The sequence below is a fragment of the Peromyscus californicus genome, unplaced genomic scaffold, assembly GCF_007827085.1.
Source record: "Peromyscus californicus insignis strain IS unplaced genomic scaffold, ASM782708v3 Scaffold_19__1_contigs__length_69161282, whole genome shotgun sequence".
Taxonomy (NCBI): Eukaryota; Metazoa; Chordata; class Mammalia; order Rodentia; family Cricetidae; genus Peromyscus; species Peromyscus californicus.
In genome coordinates, this window is record NW_026294491.1 from 49253027 (window position 1) to 49275838 (window position 22812).

General features: G+C 42.0%; 1 protein-coding gene across 1 annotated transcript in view; it reads right to left on the reverse strand.

The window, feature by feature from the left end:
• The window catches only part of Lmbrd1 (LMBR1 domain containing 1), a 91466-nt gene extending 69819 nt beyond the window's left edge, over positions 1 to 21647 (reverse strand). Inside the window, exons 1-3 of the mRNA XM_052745260.1 lie at positions 21395 to 21647; positions 16136 to 16312; positions 7419 to 7479 (exon numbers count right to left, since the gene is read on the reverse strand). Of these exons, the coding sequence (XP_052601220.1) occupies positions 7419 to 7479; positions 16136 to 16312; positions 21395 to 21454 (298 nt within the window). The 5' untranslated portion in view covers positions 21455 to 21647. The remainder of the gene's footprint in view (positions 1 to 7418; positions 7480 to 16135; positions 16313 to 21394) is intronic.
• Between the last annotated feature and the right edge of the window lie 1165 nt (positions 21648 to 22812).

Below are 22812 nucleotides of genomic sequence, written 5' to 3' on the forward strand. Positions count from 1 at the left end.
CACAAATATCTGCATCCTATTCTATAGCTATTGAGATGTAAAGCACACTTCTGGGTATGTCCATGAGGAATTTCCAGAAGCCGATCATGGAGGCTCTGCCCTAATTAATAGTGTAACCCGATGGTTATTTTAAATCTGAGGGGACTGTCAGGAGGAGGTGAGACTTTGAGAGTGGCCCCCACTGGAGGATGCATGTCTTGAAGAGGGTATGTTTAGTCCTGGGCCATTCCTGTTATTCATCTGCATCCAAGCCAGCGTGGGGTGAGTGGCTGCACTGCACTCCCGCCATCATGGTGTTCTGCCTGACTTCAAGCCCACAGCAGTCAATTCGACCCTGGACGGAGGCCTCTGAAGCCTGAGCTGAAGTCATCCTGCAAGGTTTTTATATACATATTTCATCACAGCAACAAATACTGATGAAAATACTAGATACTGATGGCAATGCATAAACTTTGTGGCTGAAAAGGGCATGTGGAACCCAGCACAATGGTACACATCTGTAATTCCAACACATAGGCTTCTGACTCTAAAGCAAGCCTGGACTACACAATGAGATCCAGGAAAAAACAGGATCAACCGAAAAAATACAGAAAGTAAATGAAGAACATGTACTGTCATCAATCCTATGGGCCACAAATACGAGCGAGGTCTAACCAAGTGGTCTCACTCAGAATTTCTCCCACGGCTACAACTGGCCAACTAGCACTTATTGCAAGGCTCAATTAAGGGTGGATCTGCCTCTGAGCTCACTCAATGTTGTCTAGTCTGTTCTATTCCTTATTGGCTGTGGCTGGAAGCTGCTTCATTCCCTTATTATGTGAGCCACTCTACAAGGCAGGAGACTGCAAGGCAACATGTTTAATCAAAGCAAGCAAGAGAAAAGAGCCAGGGCGCACAAGCAAGGAAAAACCCCCTCTCTTAAAGCCCCACCTCAGAGGTGATACTCCACATTGTTTGCTTCATTTTCTTTGTTAAAAGCAAATTACTAGGCCCAGCGCACAAGAGGAATGGGCAACAAAGGGCACAGATATGAAGAAGCAGAGAGCATTATGGGCCACAGGGGTAGCAATCCACAGGTTGAGAACCACTGCTGTAAACCAAAGTTCCTGAAACACTATCAGCTTCTCTAGCCCAACTTCCTCACTTTATCGCCCACACTGAACTGACTCTCAAGGTTCCAGGGAGAAAACGAGCTCCAGGATGTCATTATAAAATAATATTAAAATAGGAACAAGAGTAGAGTTAAACCGGACATATGAAAACAATGAGCTGTGAGGTGACTGGACAGGAGGGGAGGGAAGACATGGCAAGTGCCAAAACACCAAACATTCTGAGGCTGCAGCTTAGATCCTTTTTAAAATCCACACCTGCTGTAAAAACAACATTGTTCACATTAGTGTCGAATTAAAGCTTTTATCAGTATACTTTATGTATATCTTTATCCAAGGATAAAGGCTAAATGAGTGTTTAATAGAACTGTTACATCTATATCACAAAACCTGCAAAGTTGTTCCATTAAAGCTAGAAACAAATTATTATGTTTGAAACATAATGAAACAGAAGTTGAAAGCTTCCTGGTCTACTTTATCTTCCCTTAGTTCCATGACTCACCTACATATGTGAACATTTTGATAACTTACCTACATATGTATATATTTTGATAACTTATACATATGTGTACATTTTGATAACTTATACATATGAGTACATTTTGATAACTTACCTACATATGTGGACATTTTCATACTCCTATTTTCACTACAGACTTGCTAATAATCTGGAATTGTTTACACCATAAGAGCATCCATAGAATGCAAAACAATTTGACCAAATTATTTAATGAATACATAGATCTTTTTGGAAGATGTGTTTCAGTAAACTGAAACTAAGAACAACCCTGTGGTCACCGTTAACATGGTTAATAAACTATAGCATATTAATATAACAGTAAAAATCAACAGAACACTGTCACTTGAACTAACCAGTGCCAAGGAGAAAGTATTTGGAGGTCACCAAGAGGAAAATGACAGATGAACAGAATAAAAAATCATTCTATAAATTCCCATTTAGGATTTGGGTATTCCTCACTTCTACAACCTTTACAGGTGTCCAAAACCTGAAACAAACAGCTTGGAAAAAAATAAAAAAATAAAAATAAATAAATACACACACACACACACACACACACACACACACACACACACACACACACACACACACACACCCCCAAGCAAGGGAAATTCATTTAAATGAAATTCTACAAAGGTAGGTAGTAAAATGATTGGCTTTGTCATAGTCGATTTTCAAGTATGGTTAAAGCAACCATGAGAATAAAGGGAACAGTACAAAAAGCTACAGTGAGAAAAGGTGGAAAGATAAAGATTCCAGTCAATTTGAAACACTGGAACAATTGAGTTAGAGAAAGACTGAGACCTGAGGGACTGCAGTAGTTTGAATAAGAATGGCCCACATAGGCTTATATATCTGAACACTTAGTCACCAGTTGAAAAAAAAAAAAAAAGATTAGGAGGTGTGGCCTTGTTGGAGGAGATGTGTCAGTAGGGGTGGGCTTTGAGGTTTCAAAACCCTAAGCCAGGCCCCAGGGTCAGTGGGTGTGCCTCTGTCTCTCTCTGTCTCTCTGTCTGTCTGTCTCTCTCTCCCTCTCTCTCTCTGCCTGTGGATAAGGATATAAAGTCCTCAGCTACTGCTCTAGCGCCTGCCTGCATGCAGCCATACTACCCACCATGATGATCACGGATTAACCCTCTGAAACTGTATGCAAGTCCCCAGTAAAATGCTTTCTGTTATAAGAGTTGCCTTGGTCATGGTGTCTCTTCATAGCAATAGAACAGGGACTAAGACAGGGACAAGGGGGACTCCATACCAGACCTAACAGAAAAATCAAGCAGAACTGAAAATGAAAGTGTCCCGTAACAGCAGTCCGTTCTACTGCAAAGAAGTATGAAAACAATGAAGAAAATATGTAAACATCAAGAAGGGGGTAAAAGAATCCTTCAAGTTTCTTGGGTAAGAAAACACCCCTAGGTGGAGCTTCTGGATTAAAGACCCTGGGACTAGAGAGCAAAGGGGCAGGGACCAGCAGGGTTCCCTTCTGTCTCCATCATGTTCTAGGAGACATCTTTGTAGACAGCCTCAGTCATCAGAGGAAGTGAGTGGTAGGAACCAGTCAGTGCTGGGAGCTATCCTGTTACTGACTATCCACCTGTAGTCAGCCCTACTTGTAGAAACTATCTATGAAAAAGAAAAACACAATTCCATTAACTTAAGAGAAGATCTGTAAGAATGTGGTTTCTAGACATGAAAGTTCGTCAATGTCCCCACAGGGACCATTTCTCCTGCGGCATGGGCACTGGTTATCCCGACACTTGGATGCTATTTGCCTTTCTGTTGTGCTTACACTGGAATTGAGGCATGATGCAGAACAATGGTGGATAACCCTGGCTTTTAGAAGGGATGACAACAGTGAGTCCAAACTATATTATAACCACTGTATCCTTCAGAGAGAGACAAGGGTGGAGACCTCAGTCTCCCCCTGGAAGCAGTAAATGCCTGTTAAATACCCGCCTTTGAGGATGGATCCTTCAATGCTCTGTAAAGGACGGTAAAAGACACTCACATCTCACAACAGCTCAGCACTATGTGTGCTACTGTGATTGTGAACTTCGCTATCCAAAATTTTAATCCCACCCACCCCTTTTTAAATTTGAGAAAACAATTGAGAGATAAACAATGGTTATCCAGGCTCGAGTACATTAGGCAGATTATCAGACATGGGAATAGACACTGGGCACAGTTGTGTGTAGCTGTAGTCCAGCTCATCCACAGGCTAAGGCAGAAGAACTGGTTCGAGCCTAAAAGCTGGGCTCGGCTTAGAGAACATATATCAACACAGTAGTCTAGGAAAAATGGCTGTCAAATAATTTGCAAGTAGATTTGTGTGTGTGTGTGTGTGTTGAAAACTCCAAGACAAGTGAAGGTAAACTAGATCTCAGTAATTCAGTATTATTGTGTGCAGCCTCCAAATCTCTCTCCACACAAGCACACAAGATGTCACATGAAGAGCCACTCACTTATACCATGGTTTCTCAACCTGAGTGCTAAGTGAGAATCATTACTTTTTACTAATGGATTACCAAGCTGTCTACCACACCCTGTGGTAGTCTGAATAGGAATGGCCCCCATAGATTCATGTGTTTAAATGCTTGCTCATAGGGAGTGGCACTATTAGGAAGTATGGCCTTATTAGAGTAGATATGGTATTGTTGGAGGAAGTGTGTCACTGAGAAAGAGCTTTAAGGTCTCAGATGGTCAAACCTGGCCAGTGTGGCAGTCTTTTCTGTTGCCAGTGGTTCCAGATGTAGAGCTCTCAGCTCCTTCTCCAGCACCATGTCTTCTTACAGGCTACCATACTTCCCACCATGAACATAACAGACTAAACCTCTGAACTGTAAGCCAGCCCCAATTAAATGTTTTCCTTTAAAAGAGTTGCTGTGGTCATGGTGTCTCCTCAAAACAGAAACTCTAAGACATTCACACTAAATCAGAATCTCTCTGGAACAATTCTAAATTATTTAAAAGGTCCCAGATGATCTTGAAGTTGTGCTAGGGTTTTAATACTACTAATTATTCCCATAGGTCATACTCCCAGAACCATTACTAAGAAGTACCTAGTTCCCTTAAGAGCAAACAGCCCAAGCTAAGGTTGTAACATCCATTTTGGGCATTGCCACTCACCAACATGATGACTACTAACACCAATTTCTTCATTTGTAACACAGTACAAAAGTAATGTGGAAAAGAGGTGGTCAGGAAAATTCACTGAGATCCTAAGTGTGACAGTCTTCAATGTCTAGCAAGGCTAACAATAAAAATGTGTTGACACACCAACAGAGATGAGATTCTGAACAGCAAACTCTAACAAGGGCTATGACTAAACCATGCCTTGGAGTTTTGAATCTTAAGATCCATAAGCAAATCTAATAGGCAATTCCACTGGACCTAAAATTTCAGAAGAAACAGCTGGGCTTGGGGACAGTAACTACATTAGATGCTGCACAATCCTGTCATGCTCATAGTTAGAGCCAAACTGAGTCAAGGCTAGCCACAGTCACAAGAGAGAAGACAACAATCATCACCATTATCCACACTGTCATTCAAAATTGTTTTCGCAAATGACTGACTCATCTGTCCTAACAGTGTGTGTGTGTGTGTGTGTGTGTGTGCGCGCTCGTGTGTATACACACTAGGGATTGAACTTAAGATCTGGCAATCCAACAAGCAATCTGATGCAGAACTTCAGTCACCAAGACAATTGATTTTTCAGCACACCCCATCTTCTGCTGGGAATTCAGCCCTCAACACCTAAGGCATCCCACTCTTAGTAACACTTGGCATTCTGGCCTGCCCCTTGGGGACCTGCCCTGTGCCCTGATATAAATCCTCTTTTAAGGAAAAATCCGTCCCTTCTTCTTCCTCTCCCCCACCCTTCTTCCCTTCCCTACCATGAGGTGTGCACATCTTCTCTTCCCCTCTTTCCCTCCCTTTCTGTTTCTTCCTCTCTCTCTCTCTCTCTCTCTCTCTCTCTCTCCATATATATATATATATATATAAACCCTTTCCACATGGATGCTGTGTCTGGGGTGTGACTTTCCAATGTGCTATGCCACCCACCACTGCATCTGCATGCCTGCCACGGTGCACCTCACTCCAGCCCGCCAAGGCTTCCCAAGCGCCATATCATCACAGTAACAATTAGCTTTTTTCCTCTGCATTTAAAAGGAGACCAGGACAATTTATCCTACAGAACACAGATAATATCCTCGGAAAGATTCAGAAAAATGCTAAAATCCTTCTCTGCAGGTAGATGGAATCAAAGTTACACGTCTGCCTAAAGCAATAACCTGGTTGACAAGTGTCTTGTGACCTTGGCAGCAAAAGGTCATTGCAGCAGCCTCCAAGTTCGATGATAAGATATGGTTCCTCGAGTCAGACTTGACTAGCAACTTTGGTTATCTTGTCACATGATCTACGGGGTGGTGACTACTGTAACAGGAGGCAGACCCAGTCCCTTCACAGAATGTTTAACGAGGTCCTTCGTGTCATCTCAAAACTTCACACGGAACTATTTATATTTTATAGTCTACACTTAATGGATTAACCAGAAGTATTAAACCATGCACTGGGGCTGCGGGCTCTTTGCTCAGCTGGCTAGCAGCACACCTCTATTCCTGGGGGGGGGGGGGGGGGGGGGGGGGGGGGGGGGCTTTATCATTTCTTAAAAGGCACAACTATTTCTTCCTCTCTCCCGGCAGCTGCTGGGATTTTCCCCTAACCTGCCCCATGTTTTCCTCTTAAACGCTTGTGAAATGTTCAAAAAGCTTTAAAACTAAAAATAAACAAGTAAATAAAAAAAATAGAAATAAATAAATAAATACATTATATATAAAGACTTTAAAAATCTAAACCAAAGGGATTTCATGGTTCTTATGGAGCAGGAGAAAAGACATAGGTTAGAACCAAAACTGCTAAATTAAAATCAAGTAAGCCTCTTGAAAAAAAAAAATCATTGGCTTAGGACCAGCAAGATAGTTCTGTGAGTAAAGGGGTGTGGCCCCAACTCCGTCGACCTGCGTTCAATAGTTCAATACCCAGGATTCCTATGATGGGAGGAGTGAACCAAATCCCACTAGTTATTTTCCGACCTGACATGCACACAGTAGCACTCATGTGCCTAAGCACACACACACACATGCAAATAAGTCCATGCAGTAAAATTTTCTTAACTATTCCTTCAGTTTCCAATATAATGTCCTATTAAAATCTTATTTGACATCTTGATTTACTGATTTTAAAAAACGGCATCCCTTCATCCCTTTCTGGAATATATATTTAAATCTTTTTATGAAAGCCTGACTCTGGAACTATTCAAATAAAAGAAAGCACTTAGGCGGCTATTTATACCTTTTCCAGTCTAATACCAGGACGAGAAGAGGAAGAGACAGAAAGAGGCCAAGCAGCCATGGCCCCTGGATTAGAGGAGCTCCACAGAGTAGAAAAAGAGACTCCCAGAGTGCACTTCACTACCCTCAAGGCTTGTGAAGGAATGCTAGAAAACACAAGTATCAAACACAGAGCACACGTGAAATATGGCTAATTTAACACAACACAGGAGATTTGAAGTAACTTGATGAAATGACGCTGAAGAGGAGTTACAAGTGAAATTAATAAACGCAGAGTAGATTTAAAATGTCTTAGAATATTAAGAACAAACGCACATTATTTATTCCTCGTGTTCAACGCTATACTCTCATAACTGATATCAAACTAAGTCTTCATGTAGTCTGACTCTAAATTTGATCGGCTGGTGGAAGAGAAAAACGACACTGAACGGTACTTACTATAGTAGCCATACAGGACGGTGTCCTCGATCTGCACGCTGACATTGGCATTAGCCCACTCCTAGGGTAAAAGGAAACAGTAAGTGTATTGCCTTTGACAACAATTTTGTCTAACACGCAAAGTTAAGATTTGGTATGCCTGAGTATCATCTCCGGGGTCTGTCATTGGCTCAAATAAAGTACGGTCTCTACAAGAAATGAGAGCAAATGAACAAATACGCGTCAATACATAAATCTGAGATGGCAACAGAGTTGTGGGGGAAAACCAGACAATCAGGAGTGATTTCCCAAAACTGTCCTAAAAGGTGACTCAAGGAAGAAAGGACAGTCTTGGAAAACTGGAAAGAAGATACAGGGAGGGAAAAGAGAACAGAATATATAGAGCAGGCTTGGGGTAAAGAAAAACCCCACAAGCAGCTCAAGACAGACTCACCAGAGCTGTGGAAAGTTAGCACAAGTAAATGCAGGGAAAGGAAGGGCTAACCTTGGAGGGCCCTGTGGGTCAGTGGAAGTATTTTGCATTTTGTCCTAAGAGCAACAGAAAAGAGTGAGGAACTCGTGCAGAATAACAGCTCTGGTCTGTGCTGTAGGAAGATCTGGGCATCATGGTAGTCTTCCTTACCAACTTGGCTATATTTAGAATTGGGTCTTAGAACTTACAGATTGCTGAGGTATGTTGTGACAGTGTTTCCAGAGAGAATTAAGGAGGGAGTAAGACACCTTGAAAGAAGACAGCACCATCCCATGGGCTGGGAGCCCTGCCCCAGATTAAGAAAGAAAGGAGTGCTTGCATTCTCTCTGCTGCATTTGCCCACACCAGGATGTCTGTCCAAGTCCGTGACTAACCCACTGAAACGTGACTAAAATCAGCCCATTCTCCCTTCAACTGTTTCCGACACAAGCTAACTGTTGTGTTTCAGTTTTGGTTGCTGGGCTGAAACACTTGTCGTAAACCAGAGGAGAAAAGGGTTTATTTCCCTTCACGGGTTACAGTCCATCATAAAGGGAGTCAGGGCAGGAACTCCAGGCAGGAACTGAAGCTGAGACCATGGAGGAACAAGGCTAACGGGCTTGCTCTCATGCCTCACTCAGCTTGCTTCCTTATATACCCCGGGACTACCTACTCAGGAGTAACACTGCCCACAAGGGCTGCCCCCCCCCCCTGGCCCCACCTCAATCAATAAGAAAATGATCTCTGGACTTGCCTGCAGGGCAATCTGATGGAGGCAATTTCTCAGCTGAGGGCCCCTCTTCCCAGGTGACCCTAGCTTGTGTCAAGCTGACAAAAGCTAGCCAGCCCAGTCACTGATACCAATGTACCACACCTTTTAAAAAAATACCTAAAAGCTAATTGAAACTCCTTTGCAGTCATCCTTCATGGCTGCTATTTAAACTGCTTAGCTTAGAAAACATAATTCAAACTCATCATTTGCATAGAATAAAACCGGTACCCCGTTGAGACAGAACTCAGGTATAATGGAAAGAAGACATTCTAAATTAAGTCATTTGACAAGAGACAAATGGCAAGAAAAAAAAATGAAGGGGATCAACAGTAAGAAATTTCTGAATTACTATACAGATGAAACATCACAATGTTATTACAATAGGAGCCTTCCACCACTTTCCACAACTTAACACTCTGATACTATCAGGTAGTTCAAAACTGTGGTGGAAAAACCATCTCTTAAATACTAAGAGCAAGATGAGCTATGACCTACACATTCTGAGTTAAATCCAACATAAAAATAATCTGACAAATCAAGACACAAAACAGCACATAAAGTATTCAAATAGTACTGTCCAACAAATGACTGGATGACTTCAGGAGTCTTACTGAGTTCTTTGGCAACCAAGAAGCCCAAATTGGGCCTCATTTTCCCAGCCAGGAGCTGGGTAGGAAGTTTCAATTTCTCCTCGGACCTAGGAACCCAGTCTTAAGGTGTTCAGCAGTCAGAATATTCTAGCACCCCATGAACTGCTTACACCTAGTTGATACCGAGTTTATCTACTGACAAGACTATTCTGCTTGCCTTAGAGCAAGACATAAGAAAGAAAGTTGAGATATAGATGAACCTATATCCCAGTAAACTCCAGTCTGCACCTTTGATTTTGATTAAGAGCTCTTTACCAAAAAATATTCAGTGTAGTGTGTTTAAAAAAAAAGCTGGAGACATCATTGTCCAGGGGAAAGATGAGAAAATGTATTATCGTAAGTTCTTACCTTAAAATATCATGTAGATACTAAAAAGGAAGGCTATTTAAGAAAAAAATGCCATAGAGTACTTTAGAGTAAGGAAACAGAACAAGCTAGAAGCAACAGCTTAAATGCACTTAACTTCTATCTTTAAAAAAGGAAGGCATCCAAACACAGAGAGGCTGAAACTGTAAACAGGCCCACTGCCTACCACGGAGACATCTATGACAAGGAGAACAGGTTTGTCCCACTGTCCTCAGTACCCAGATGAGAATGGACACAATCGGAGTGTCAGCTCCCCAGAGACAGGCCTCCCTGGTGACTCCTTATACATCAAAGAAGAATAAACAGAATTTTCAATTAAGATGATCAAATCAGTGAACTAGAGGATAGCTGTATTTCTCTCTTTTTTATTTGTTACACATTTACAAAGCCCCAACACGTTTCCCAGACAATCCGAGGGAGAAGTGCTGTCCTCCCTGAAAACCACTTCAAGTTAAAACCTGGAAATTCCACAAAATATACTGAAATTCCAATTTCAAAACATAAATTAAGAAGAGAAAGTGTACAAGTAATTCAAAGGCCAATATTCATTGAAATTGAACATCTTTTAATTTAGAGGGCTCTTCTGTCTAACCAATTTTTAAGACAATAGACCAGTCTAATTGTCATTATTTTAAAGCTACAAATATAGTATATAAAATAGACAACAGAGCTCAAGGGCTATTAGTGTATTTGCTTTATACACTTCTCAACCTCCCAAGTACCTGATGTATTGTCAGGAGAGCTGACTTTAACAGCCTTCCTTCTAGCACACTTTGAGAACTGCTATGCCCTTGATATGTTTTATAAAGTCTTGTCTTCCAGTGTAGAAACTAGTGGGGACTTCAGTTACTAAAAGCCAGAGGGATGGGCAACAATCAAGAAGCCGGACTAGAGACTAACAAACTGGGATATTTCAGAAAGGTTATGGATTCCACAGATGAAAGGCACAGTTGGTATGTCCATACATTTCCTTTGCTACTCTTCAAAATGACTTTGGAACCTCTCTGTCCCACTTGAGCTCCAACCCAAGCCTCCCCACTCTCATATAATTACCTCACCTTGGGAAAGTGATTCTAAGTCAGGAGCGATTTCTTTCTCTCTTGGCATCTGGCAATGTCCTGAGCCACCAGAAGCTGGGGGAGGGGGAGGGGAGGATGGTGCCACAGACATCTAGTGTAGGAGAACCTTCAACAATGATTACCCAGGGTATAACACCAACCATGGGGAAAAAGTCACTTAGAGGTAAGTCTCAAAGTTTGAATCTAAAATATAGACACTGACTCAACTTATTAACAGATCTAAAACTGACCTCTATTTGTACTCAAATTTTAGGCCTATCTTCCTTCAAGGTGTCCATGCTACTTTATTGTCAAGCCTTTTGTTAGAGTAGCAATAAAACCCCACTAAGGAAAAACTCCTTCTGGTCAAGAGAATAGGGTCTGTGGCCTAGATGGAGAGCTAACATTCTAGTTAGGCAGGGGACCATCCCAAAGACAGTGGGCTCACTGTACGCCATACTAAAGATATAGGCAGAATCTTGAGTTCTTGTTGGAATACTGTATTTTCCTAGTGGAGCTTACAAGGCCACAGCCGTATATTCTGTAAGTCAGCCTGCTTTTCCAAGTTAGAGTGACTTATTTCCTTCTTGTCTCTAAGCATGCTTTCCCTATGACTTTGGGTTCCCCCAACATTTTTTTTAATCCCCGTCCCCCCATCTCCATGTGTCTGCCCTCCATGCCAGCTTAAATGGCATGGCTTTTAACCTTCAGTGCAGCAGCTGAAGTTTACAGCTGGTCAGACTTGGAGTTTTTCTTTTAAATGCTAATAAAATTATCCCTGAGTTTCCATTTGAGTCTATTCTTAAATTCTCGTATTAGTGAAACCAAGAACCCTTAGAGGGGATCCCGATTTCCTCCATCACATTCGGATGGAGAGTTCTAGCCCCTTCCCTTCTTCAGGAAATTACACTTGCAACGCTATCCTTTCTTGTCTCAAAAAACCTTGCCTCTCTGATTCATAACATACACAACTCCAATACCTTTCACTAAACACACAGAGATGAGCACATAACCACTACAGTGAAAGCAGCAATTCCACTTCCCTATAAAGCAGTGGTTCTCAACCTTTCGAACACTGTGACCCTTTAATACAGTTCCTCATGTTGCGGTGACCCCCTACCTTAACATTATTTTTGTTTCTACTTCATAACTGTAATTTTGCTACTGTTATGAATCATAATGTAAGTATTTCTGGAGACAGAGGTTTGCCAAAGGGGTCGCAACCCACAGGTTGAGAACCACTGCTGTAAACCAAAGTTCCTGAAACACTATCAGCTTCTCTAGCCCAACTTCCTCACCTCGCCGCCCACACTGAACTGACTCTTAAGGTTCCAGGGAGAAAACAAGCTCCAGGATGTCATTATAAAATAATATTAAAATAGGAACAAGAGTAGAGTTAAACCCGACACATGAAAACAATGAGCTGTGAGGTGACTGGATAGGAGGGGAGGGAAGACATGGCAAGTGCCAAAACCCCAAACATTCTGAGGCTGCAGCTTAGATCCTTTTTAAAATCCACACGTGTTATAAAAACAACATTGTTCACATTGGTGTCGAATTATAACTCTTATCAGTATACTTTATGTATATCTTTATCCAAGGATAAAGGCTAACTGAGTGTTTAATAGGACTGTTAGACCTATACCACAAAACTTTTACCTGCAAAGCTGTTTCATTAAAGCTAGAAACAAATTATTATGCTAAACTCATTCATATTATCACATTTGAAAAAAAAAAAAGTCAACAGAAACAATTCCGGCATTACTGCACACACCTGGCTTAGAATGATGAGAATCCCAGGTTACTAGACAGAACCAGGGAAAACAGTGTGGACTCCCACCCAGGGAGAAGCAGCACCCGTACTTAAACAGAGCTAGCAATCACCACAAATAATTAAACTCTGAAAGCGAACCCGTGAGTTTGGAAGATTCAGAATATATGAGGTGGGAATGGCAAAAGCTACTGTATACAGGACATATTCGTGAAGGAACAAAAATGCATACTAGGATATTGTATCGTCCAGTGTGGAAAACAACTAGGAAATTTGAAGCCAGCAGCTCACCTTTACTCAACATGACAACTTACAATGGCAGCATAAAGTCTACAGAAATAACCGGTCCATACTTGGACTTGACTTTCACTAAGCATCAAACAGAACTCACCAAGAACTTGGAGAAAAGACTGAGTTAGGAACAACTTTTGTCCATCTTTTCAGTTTTTACTTTTGTGAGTAGCAAATATGAGGCGTCCAGTGAAAACAAAATTCCAGAAATAAAAGACACAGTGCAGGCGTGCACTCGACAACAAGCGTGGGGCTGGGGGTGATAAGGATGATGATGTCTGTCTGTAATCCCTGTGCTCAAGAGACCCAAACGGGAGGATGGAGATCTTCTGGCCAGCCAGGGTTACACACTGAGATGATGATGATAACAATAATAATAAAATTTAAAATCAAATAAAAGCGTACCAAGAAAAAGATACTACCACATTATTTACATTATAGGAGCTTTATAAATATAAATTATATTTTGCTTTTTATTTATACATATTGTTATATAAATACAAACAAATTAGAGACAATAAGATAAGGAAACCAGAGTCCAAGGTCACAGATATGCTTGGCAAGTGTTCTGCTACTGAACCACATCCCCAACCAGAAGGAAAACACTTAAACTATTGTTCTAGGTATAATAAACTCTCCCCAGTTAAACTAACACAAAGGCTAGGAAAGCAGCTCGCTGGTGAAGCACCTGCCTGCTCGTACTAAACCCTGAGTCCAATCCCTAGCACTGCGTAGGACAAAGTACTAAACAGTTTGGTTAAATAAAAACCTGGAGCCAGATATAGGGGTGAAAACCTGAGAAATCAGGGAAATAGGAAAAGCCACAAGCTAACCTCACCTCACCAACACCTCAGTCTCTAAAGCAACCTACTTCCTGTATACCCATGCCTATATGCCTTTCTATTCTGCTATCTCATTTGGTCTCCTGTCCAGCTACATCACTTCCTCTCCCTGCCCAGCTGTGTCACTTCCTGTTTGTCTGTACAGACCTCCAGACCTCTATGGTTAACTAGCATTAGAATTTAAGGCATGTGCCACCATGCCTGGCTCTGTTCCCAGTGTGGCCTTGAACTCACAGAGATCCAGACAGATCTCTGCCCTCCAAGTGATAGGATTAAAGGCGTGTGCTACCAATGCCTGACCTCTATGTTTACTATAGTGGCTGGCTTTTTCCTCTGATCCTCAGATAAAGTTTACTGGGGGTACACAGATAAAATATCACCACTGCACCAAGAAAAGAAAAAAAATTAATGAATCCAGACTAAATTTTTAAAAACGAAAATAACTGCGATCCAGAAAAAGACTACTCATTTAGGCATGGGTACCAAAAATCAACAAAATAAAACAAAGTTTATATGCTCATAGAAATATTTACTTTAGAAATTCCAAGATGAAAACAGTTCCCTATAATGTATAAATAAATCTTCTAAATTAAAAACTAAAACCAATCTCAGTTCAAACAGTAATTATACGAGGGATAATTACACTGCTTATACTATATCAGAATAGTTTTGCATATACATACACATATGCATTAATTTCCCAGATTGTAAGGAGAAAAACATCCCAGAAGTTTATAATTATCTACTTCCTGGATTTCACTATACTACTTAAAAATAAAAACACTCCCACATTCTTACAATGTCAGAATCATTTATCTAAGAAACACAGCTGTGTACCCAACCCCAATCACAAGAAATTAGACACTTTCATGTAATTTAATAATAAAATGACATCAGAGAAAATGACTTCATAATGCTCAGATAAATTAATTATCTGTATCCAAAATTATTAAAGGTATTTACTTCTTGACAAACAATTAAAAAAAAACCCAGAAAATCTAATGAAACCACTGAAAATAGTAATTTCCTCCTAAAATGTCTCAGTGCAAAACACAAAATGTAAATTAAATGAAAATAAATGAAGACAGTAAGAGACTATTTTCTACACTACTGAGAAGTATATTTCTTAAAGGGGCACTTCCCTCCATAAAAACAAAATAAATGAAGAAGACCTTTGGGGGCTTCAAATTCTTCTATATTTTCAGGCTTTTTTGCCCATAAAGCCACAGATAATCTACTACCTCACAGGGTTGCTTGGGAGGTCAAAGGAAGGCAATGTATGTAAACACTTAATATATAGACACAACGCAGCAAATGCCAACATTCCTCTTCACAAAACTACTTTTGGCACGCACTAAGACTTCATTAATACTAACTGGGAGTCTGCCTTACAGGAGAAAAAGGAATTTTAGTCTCTGCAACAGTCAGAATACCTCCAAACATAGCTACAAAAAATGTTATCAATTATTGAAGTCATTTAGACCAAAATCAGAGTTATTAAAGCATTGCGAATTACTGAAATTCAAAATTACTGCTTTATTCAAGTACCATGTGCCAGACACTGACATACAATACCCACTTCACAGAGGCTTAATTAAGCTAGTAAGAAACAAAAGAAATTTGCGTAACTGAAAAAGAACTTCCTCTCATTCACGCGCTTCCTTTTTAAAATGAGGAACCGAAAGTAGAGAAAAGTTAGCTAAGTAACTTGGCCAAATTTCCTCAGCCAAGTCTAGCAGCCAGCACAGCAAACTATTCTCTGTCCTGTAAGATTCTAGGAAGCAAATGCATTCTACCACTACTGAAAGACCTCCTAAATCATTTCTTCGTGGCATTAATGTCAATAAAATCAAATATGCTGCAAAGGAATTATAAGCACTAAAATAAAACCAATTTTAATGAAATATTTTCACATAAAAAAATGATTTCCGATACTGAGTGGGTTGTTGAACTGATGATTCTCATAGAACGTGGTTTTCTGCATCTAGTCTACCACTTTTGTGTTCTCATCCTCGACAATTCATTTCTATACTTATCTATTCCCACACAAGAAAACAGGACTGGAGGGATCGTTCAGTGGTAACGAATGCTACTTAGCTGTGGAAGCAGCAGAAACTAAGTTTAGATCCTCAGCACCCACATGCAAGCCACACATGGCCACCCATGCCTATATCCTCAGCACTGGGCAGGTGGGGGCAGAGATGGGATGCTGGAAGGCCTGTGAGACCAGCCTAACCTAACCACTGTGCTTCGGGTTCAGGGACAGAGGAAGATGTCTGATGTCCACTCTGGACTCTACATGTCTATGCAAAGGCACACACACACACACACACACACACACACACACACACACACACACACACTCTGGATTCTACATGCCTAGGCACACAGGGGGTGGGGAGACAGAGAGACAGAGAGAAAGAGAGAGAAAGGGGAAAAAAAAAGACACTGGTTTGCTAAATGAAACAACTAAGTACCCACAAGGAAAAAAAATAATCAGAGAGCACGATACTTACCTTAAATGTACCATTTTGATTTTTCATGTAAGAAACCAAAAATATATCCACTGGCAGAAGTGCTGACGTGATGAGTGCAACTGCCAGTGAAAAAATGGCCGTCACAGTGGAGACAACTTCACTTTCCCGCCGACTCTGGTATTTGCGGACGTAGATCCAGCAAAACGCCAAAATAGCCTGAAACACAGCAAAAAGAAATGCCTATTGTTACCATATACATCCTTTAACACTAACATCAGCACATATTTGAAGTTTATTTGGCCAAACGTTCTTTTACATGTGTAAGGAAAACTTTTATTAGCCTGCACAAGATAGGACGTTAAGGCCTACTTATGAATGAAAATGCAGTACAATTTTACTTAAGTCTACACACCTTATGAATAACAGTGCACAACTGCATACATCCTCACCAGACATTATTAATAGTTACACACAATGTCATGCCCCAATATATCTCTTCAATCTAAAGGAAATGTACCAGAAATGACAGCCCACAGATGCCATCCACCTAGAGGTTAACTGCTAATCACCACACAAAAGCTATAATTCAAACTTTAAAGGGCATTTAAGAAAAGTCAATAATGAGAATGGATTCATGTGTGCTGTGGGATGTTCTGTATGGCAAATGTGTTGCTAATTAGTCAATAAATAAAACACTGATTGGCCATTGGCTAGGCAGGAAGTGTAGGCGGGACAAGGAGGAGAATAAAGCTGGGAAGTGGAAGGCTGAGTCAGAGAGACACTGCCAGCCGCCATGATGAGAAACAGCATGTGAAGATGCCGGTAAGCCACGAGCCATGTGGCAAGGTATAGATTAATGGAAATGGATTAATTTAAGCTGTAAGAACAGTTAGCAAGAAGCCTGCCATGGCCATACAGTTTGTAACCAATATAAGTCTCTGTATTTACTTGGTCGGGTCTGAGCGGCTGTGGGACTGGCAGGTGAGAGAGATTTGTCCTGACTGTGGGCCAGGCAGGAAAACTCTAGCTACACATGTGCCTAACAAGTTTTCCCGTGAAGACTGTGCCCAGAGGTAATGAGGCTGACATCTCTAGCTGAGTGGCACTCTTAGGACCTCTCTAGGAGCTAGCAAAGAGCACACATAGGTCCAGGGATTCTACATCATTAGGCAGCATTGAGATCATACAGGGGGCTTGCTGAGGGGGGGTGCTGGCCTACCTCCCAGAGGTTCATAATTAGAGGTGGGCTCTGAACGTCTCCATGTTAATGGACACAATCATGGCAGTAGTGGTCAGGTACTGCACTGGGAGCTCCTATATTCTACTCTGTAATAGAAGGTTGCTGACGCATACTAAGTCAGTGTCCTCAGCCCTGACTGGGAGGTAGAGTTATCTACATAGTTTTTAAATACCTGTATGCATCTCCTAAGCCATATCAAGTCAACCAATTTATAAGTCAGCAGTAAGAACCATTGTTCTAAACAAGATCTGTTGGAGTGCTGAGATTAAAAACTTATTTTGTACCACCTAACTAGTTCTATGGTATCCAAGTTCTACCACAATTAAGATACCAAGAATGGTTCCACTACAACCGAACATTGTGATTTGTCGTAGATAACCCCACTCTGCATCCTCCGCCCTACCCACCACTACCCGTGATCTGTCCCTACAGTCTCCATCAGTTCTCAAACGCCATTGTGTACTCATGTAACAGCTCATCTTTAGGGCCTAGTTTCTCACTTGGCCCAATGCATTTGAAATCCATCAAAGTTGCATGGCATTCGTATTGCTGTCATTTCAACACTGTCATTTACAGAAAGAAGGAAAAAAAATAAGTGAAAAGAAGCTAGATGTTACGACAAAAACATAATAAGTAAGTAAACAAACAAATACAACCACAACAAAAATGACCTAAGCTCAAATTCTGGTTAAATTTTTTTTTGTTTTCAGAAAGTTACTTTCCATAAAATGCTATATTAACATGTAATGAGTGTTTTAAAGTGAATTCAGAATTCTTGTAAACATTCCTCAAGTTTGTTTGGAACTCACTGGAAGCTGGGTCTTATCTTTCTACACTTAACAACACTTAACTCAGGGCTCAGTACATTCTACACAGACTTCAGGAAAGAAACACTTGCGGTTCTAACACGCTGAAACTGACTAGAAGCACACAGGAAACATATACTAACCTCAGAGAGACAAGTCACAGAAGAGCTGCCAGGCAGAATCGCCGAGCAAGGGGTTTTGACTTCCACTATTTTAAGAGAACCCCCATTTTTTCTTTAGGTTATGACAGATGACAATAGTAAGTGTATCATCAAGTGAACTAATTCTCCTGACCTATAAGACGAGAATAAGAACTTCTAATGGGTTTTCAAGATTAAATGAGCTATTGTGTAGCATACTGCACAGCCATAGTAACTGCTTAACAAATAGCACTGAAGTTAATGGCACATAAAGAAACACCTCAGAGCGTTTTATTTTCTTTTAAAAAGCTATTATCAAAACTGAGGAAAGAGTTTTAAATAGTTCTCCAATTCTTCCCAATTTGGATTTAATTGTTCTGGGCATTGGGATTTTAAAAACTCCCTAGATGGTTTTAACGAGTGGCCAAGGTTGGGAACCAACGGGGTATGGGAAGGAATGAGAATACTTAAGAGTTTTGTCAGACTAAGAAGCAGAGATGTTTCCAGGGAGCGTATTCAATGGCAAACGACTTCAATGAGGTGGACCCACGGATTGCGCAGTGGTAACAGAGCCGTAGAGTGATGCCCACACCTTAAGGAACACAGGTAAATTTGCTTTACAGATATGGAGTTTGCCTTTGTGCTAATGGGAAGAGCAATTGAATGGTAGGGTAGGCCAAATTACTGAGGACATGGGGAGCTCAGTGGAAGTGCTTACATTCAGCAGCGTTAACAGATTAAGAGCACAAGGGACCAAACGTAATTCCTCTGCATGTGGCACAAGAAACTGAAGTCCATTTTGTTTGTGGAAGATCATAAAAAGGGAACACTCATTACTTGATCCTTTTTATACGATTGGCATTCATTCTCAAGTGTGAAGTCTCCAGACCCTGTTTTTCTGGAGATTCAAAAACCGAAAACTACTCTCACAATAATATATCATTTGCCATTTTAAAAACCAGTTCTGACATTCGATGCATGATTTATAAACCATTGCAGGTTAAACTGATGGTGTATTACTATGAAACAAGACAATGGAACCAAACTGCCCTGGAGGCTGCATTCTTCACTACACACACACACACACACACACACACACACACACACACACACACTCCTGCGCTGTCCCCTCAGACCAGCACATATACACCACACAAATGAGTAAGTAAAATTTAATTTAAAATCTCAAGCTTTCAAGTGACAATGAGAATTTTGCAAAACTTGTATACCGTACTGTGAGTTTGACAACTTGTCAATACTTAGAACTTCTCAGGACATTTCTGACAAGTTCTGTGTTGATTTAATAAATGTAACATCTCATATTACATAATGCAATGTATTCATGTTTTGAAGATGCTCCTCACTTGGTAGCTTCTGAGTAGCAAATAAAGATCACACTAAAAAACAAAAACAAAACAAACAAACAAAAAAACACAGGAGTGGGTAAAAGATTCACTCAAAGTACAAGTTGGACTAATGGCCTTGAATGTAAGCGAAGACAACGTCCACTGTTTTAGGTTGCACGTTGCCACAGAACCTGAAGAAGCTGGCACTTGCTGACTTTTGGTGCAGTCACAAAGAACATCTCCAGCTATCAAAAATAGTCCTCTACTTCTGCCTACACATCGCTCAGACTAGATTTTGTTCATACATTCCAATCTAACTTACTTCACAACTGCATGAAAAGCAGACACGAACACAGATCCATTCTAATAAGGCAAGCACTGAACAAACTGACATTAATGTTTAATAAATCACCGTTTCTGCACCTCATGCACGCATTCTTCTGTCATTCTCGCGTTGTTCCTGATGCAATTTCATTGACTTTCCAAAGTCTACTTCCACCTGCACTTTCTTCCAACAATGTCCCCTCTCAAGTCCTATTCCACTTACAAACCGTGTTTTGTCCTTCAATATTTAAAATCCATGTTTCCCACTTACCAGCCTTTTATAAAAGCCATATTCTTATTCCCTTTGTCTATAAATCTACCATGATTTAAATGTTTTTTCATTAATCAGAAAAGTCGCACTATACTTTCATACTGGTTACATGTTTACCTTCTTCTAAATAAATGGACTGGAAAAGCCGGTGAATTCTCCAAGTACAGGACTGGGTGGCTCTGGAGAGCACACCACTAACCTTTGGGGTTTCCAATCCCCGCCACCACCACCACCCCCCCCCCCCCGAGAATGGCCCAGAGCAATGGGATTTGTACTGAGGATTCAATTTAGGATCTCTGAACATGCTGCGCAAGTGCTGTTGTGTGTGTGGTTCTTCGTGAAACACTTTACTAGCGGAACATACTACACAAGTGTCAGTCTAGGGCATCTGACAAACTACATCATACGAGTTTCAAAAATGCAAACACTGAGTAACCACAGGACAGAAGTCCTTGAAGAGTAGGGGAAGGGTCTGACAACGTGAAAGGTCCAAAGCAAACTAAACAAGCTGTGTCTGTTGCCTTTGGGTAGCAGAGCAATAACCAGAGTATTCTGGGCCATGACAGTTGGGTTTTGTGCACTGGACAATCAGAGGTGAGATGGTTGGAAAGAAGGCACCTGAGGTCAGACAGGTAGTAGTACACCCTAACACTGGCTGACAGGAGGGCTGCCGCCTGGCCACACACCTGCTCAACACTGTTCTAGGTGGAATGTGACACCTAGAACGTGACACTCACGTCATCAAGGCAGAATCAAGGCACAATGAGCCTGAGGAAGTCTGGGGGCTTACCACGCCAAGGGCTGGAGCACACGGGGGAAATGGGGCATTTAGAAAAACAAGCAAGTGACCAGGCCAGCCAGCGCCCAGGAGGCTGGCACAGAGGCGGCGCGGACTGCGATCAAAGCCATCACGCCTTTCTCCACCCCGAGGGTCGCTCGTCCCCAAACCGACCCTCCAGCCACGTCCTCAGACAAGAGCTAGAGGCTGAAGTTGGGAAGAAGACCTCGGGCGTCAGCGCCTCCCCCACCTTCCTCTGGGGGATCCTCGCGGACCCAGCAGAGAGCGGCAGGACAGGCGAGGAAGGTCTCCCGGCTGGCAAGGCCGGCGCTGGCCCGCCCTCCTCCACCTCCCACCTCCGCACCCCGGGAGAACTCGGAGCGCCTCCCCTACCAGGAGCAAGAGGCCGAAGATGCACCAGCCGATCACCAGCTCGGCCGCGGCCGCCGCCATCTTCGCTTCCGGTCCCGACAGGCCCAAAGGGGAGGGGAGGGAAGGGACAGGGACGGAGAGGGACCCGGAACCGCGCAGCCTAAAGGTTAAAGGGGTGGAGGGGCGGAGCGGCGGGTTGCCAGGGAGACCCGACCCGCGAGCGTCCCCTGGCGACCATCCGAACCCGGGGCGGGGCGCACCCGACGGGCGGTGACGTCACCACGCTGCCCGCCCACGCGCCCGCTGCGTTCGGCTGGACCGGGTTGGTGGGAAGATGCTGGACCCTGTGCCTCTCTGAAGGTCCAAGTGAGGTTTAGGGGCTTCCACGACTTCCCAAAGAGAGGTTCTGTTCCCAGTATCCATGCACAGCTCGTCATGGTGCAGGAATGACTCAGAATAAAAGAATGCTAGCTGCCCAAGTGACTTGATTAATTTGCTGGTGACCAGGCCACGTCATTGTTTGCCTGGGCACTGAGTTACCACCACGTGATGTTTTCATCGGAGCATACCTGTGAATTTCCATGATGGTTTCACACAAGATATCCGAGTCTATAAACATACTGATAATGATAATTGTCGGTGCTTATAATGTTCCCAAGCGAACAAAACAGACATTGTCATAAACTTTCAGTGAAGCAGAGGGAAATCCTGGGATGGATTGCCTGGGTCCCATGGTGTATTAGTGCATATTTAAAGAAAATAAATAAATCCTGGTGTGATGTTTACTTTTGACTGTAGATTTGATACAATGCAGAACCAACGGGAAGAGAGTCTCAATGAAGAACTGTCTAGACTAGGTTGGCCAGTGGGCATATGATTTTCTTACTGGGTTAACTGAGGTGTGGATGGTACTATTTCATGTTCCTGGACAAGACCTGAGCTTAGCTGAGCACTTAGCATACATGCATGAATTTATTGCTGTCTGTTCTTGACTGTGGATGTGATTAGCCCCTTCAATTTTCTACTATCTTTCCCCACAATGATGGACGGCAACCTTGAATTGTGAGCCCAATAATCTCTTCCACACTTAAGTTGCATTTGTCAAGTTATTTTATCACTGCACTAGCAAAGGACACTAAGACACCTAGGATGCAGTCCAAACAAAGTTTATGAATGAAGGTCACCATCTCTACAGTTTATTACATGGTGATACTATTACTCACCCCAGACTTGCTTCTGGCTGGAAGTCTTTAGAAGTTAAGGGGTGGGTGGTGCTACCTATCAGAAGAGAAAGAAGAAGAAATTAAGAGAGAATGAGTTTTATGTAAACTGGTATCTTTGCAAACTGGCTTCCGTGTAGAGCTTGGCTGTCTGGTGGAAATACGTACACATGTGTGGAGATCTCTTGTATTTTCCTTAAAGCAAGCAGAGGCACTTAG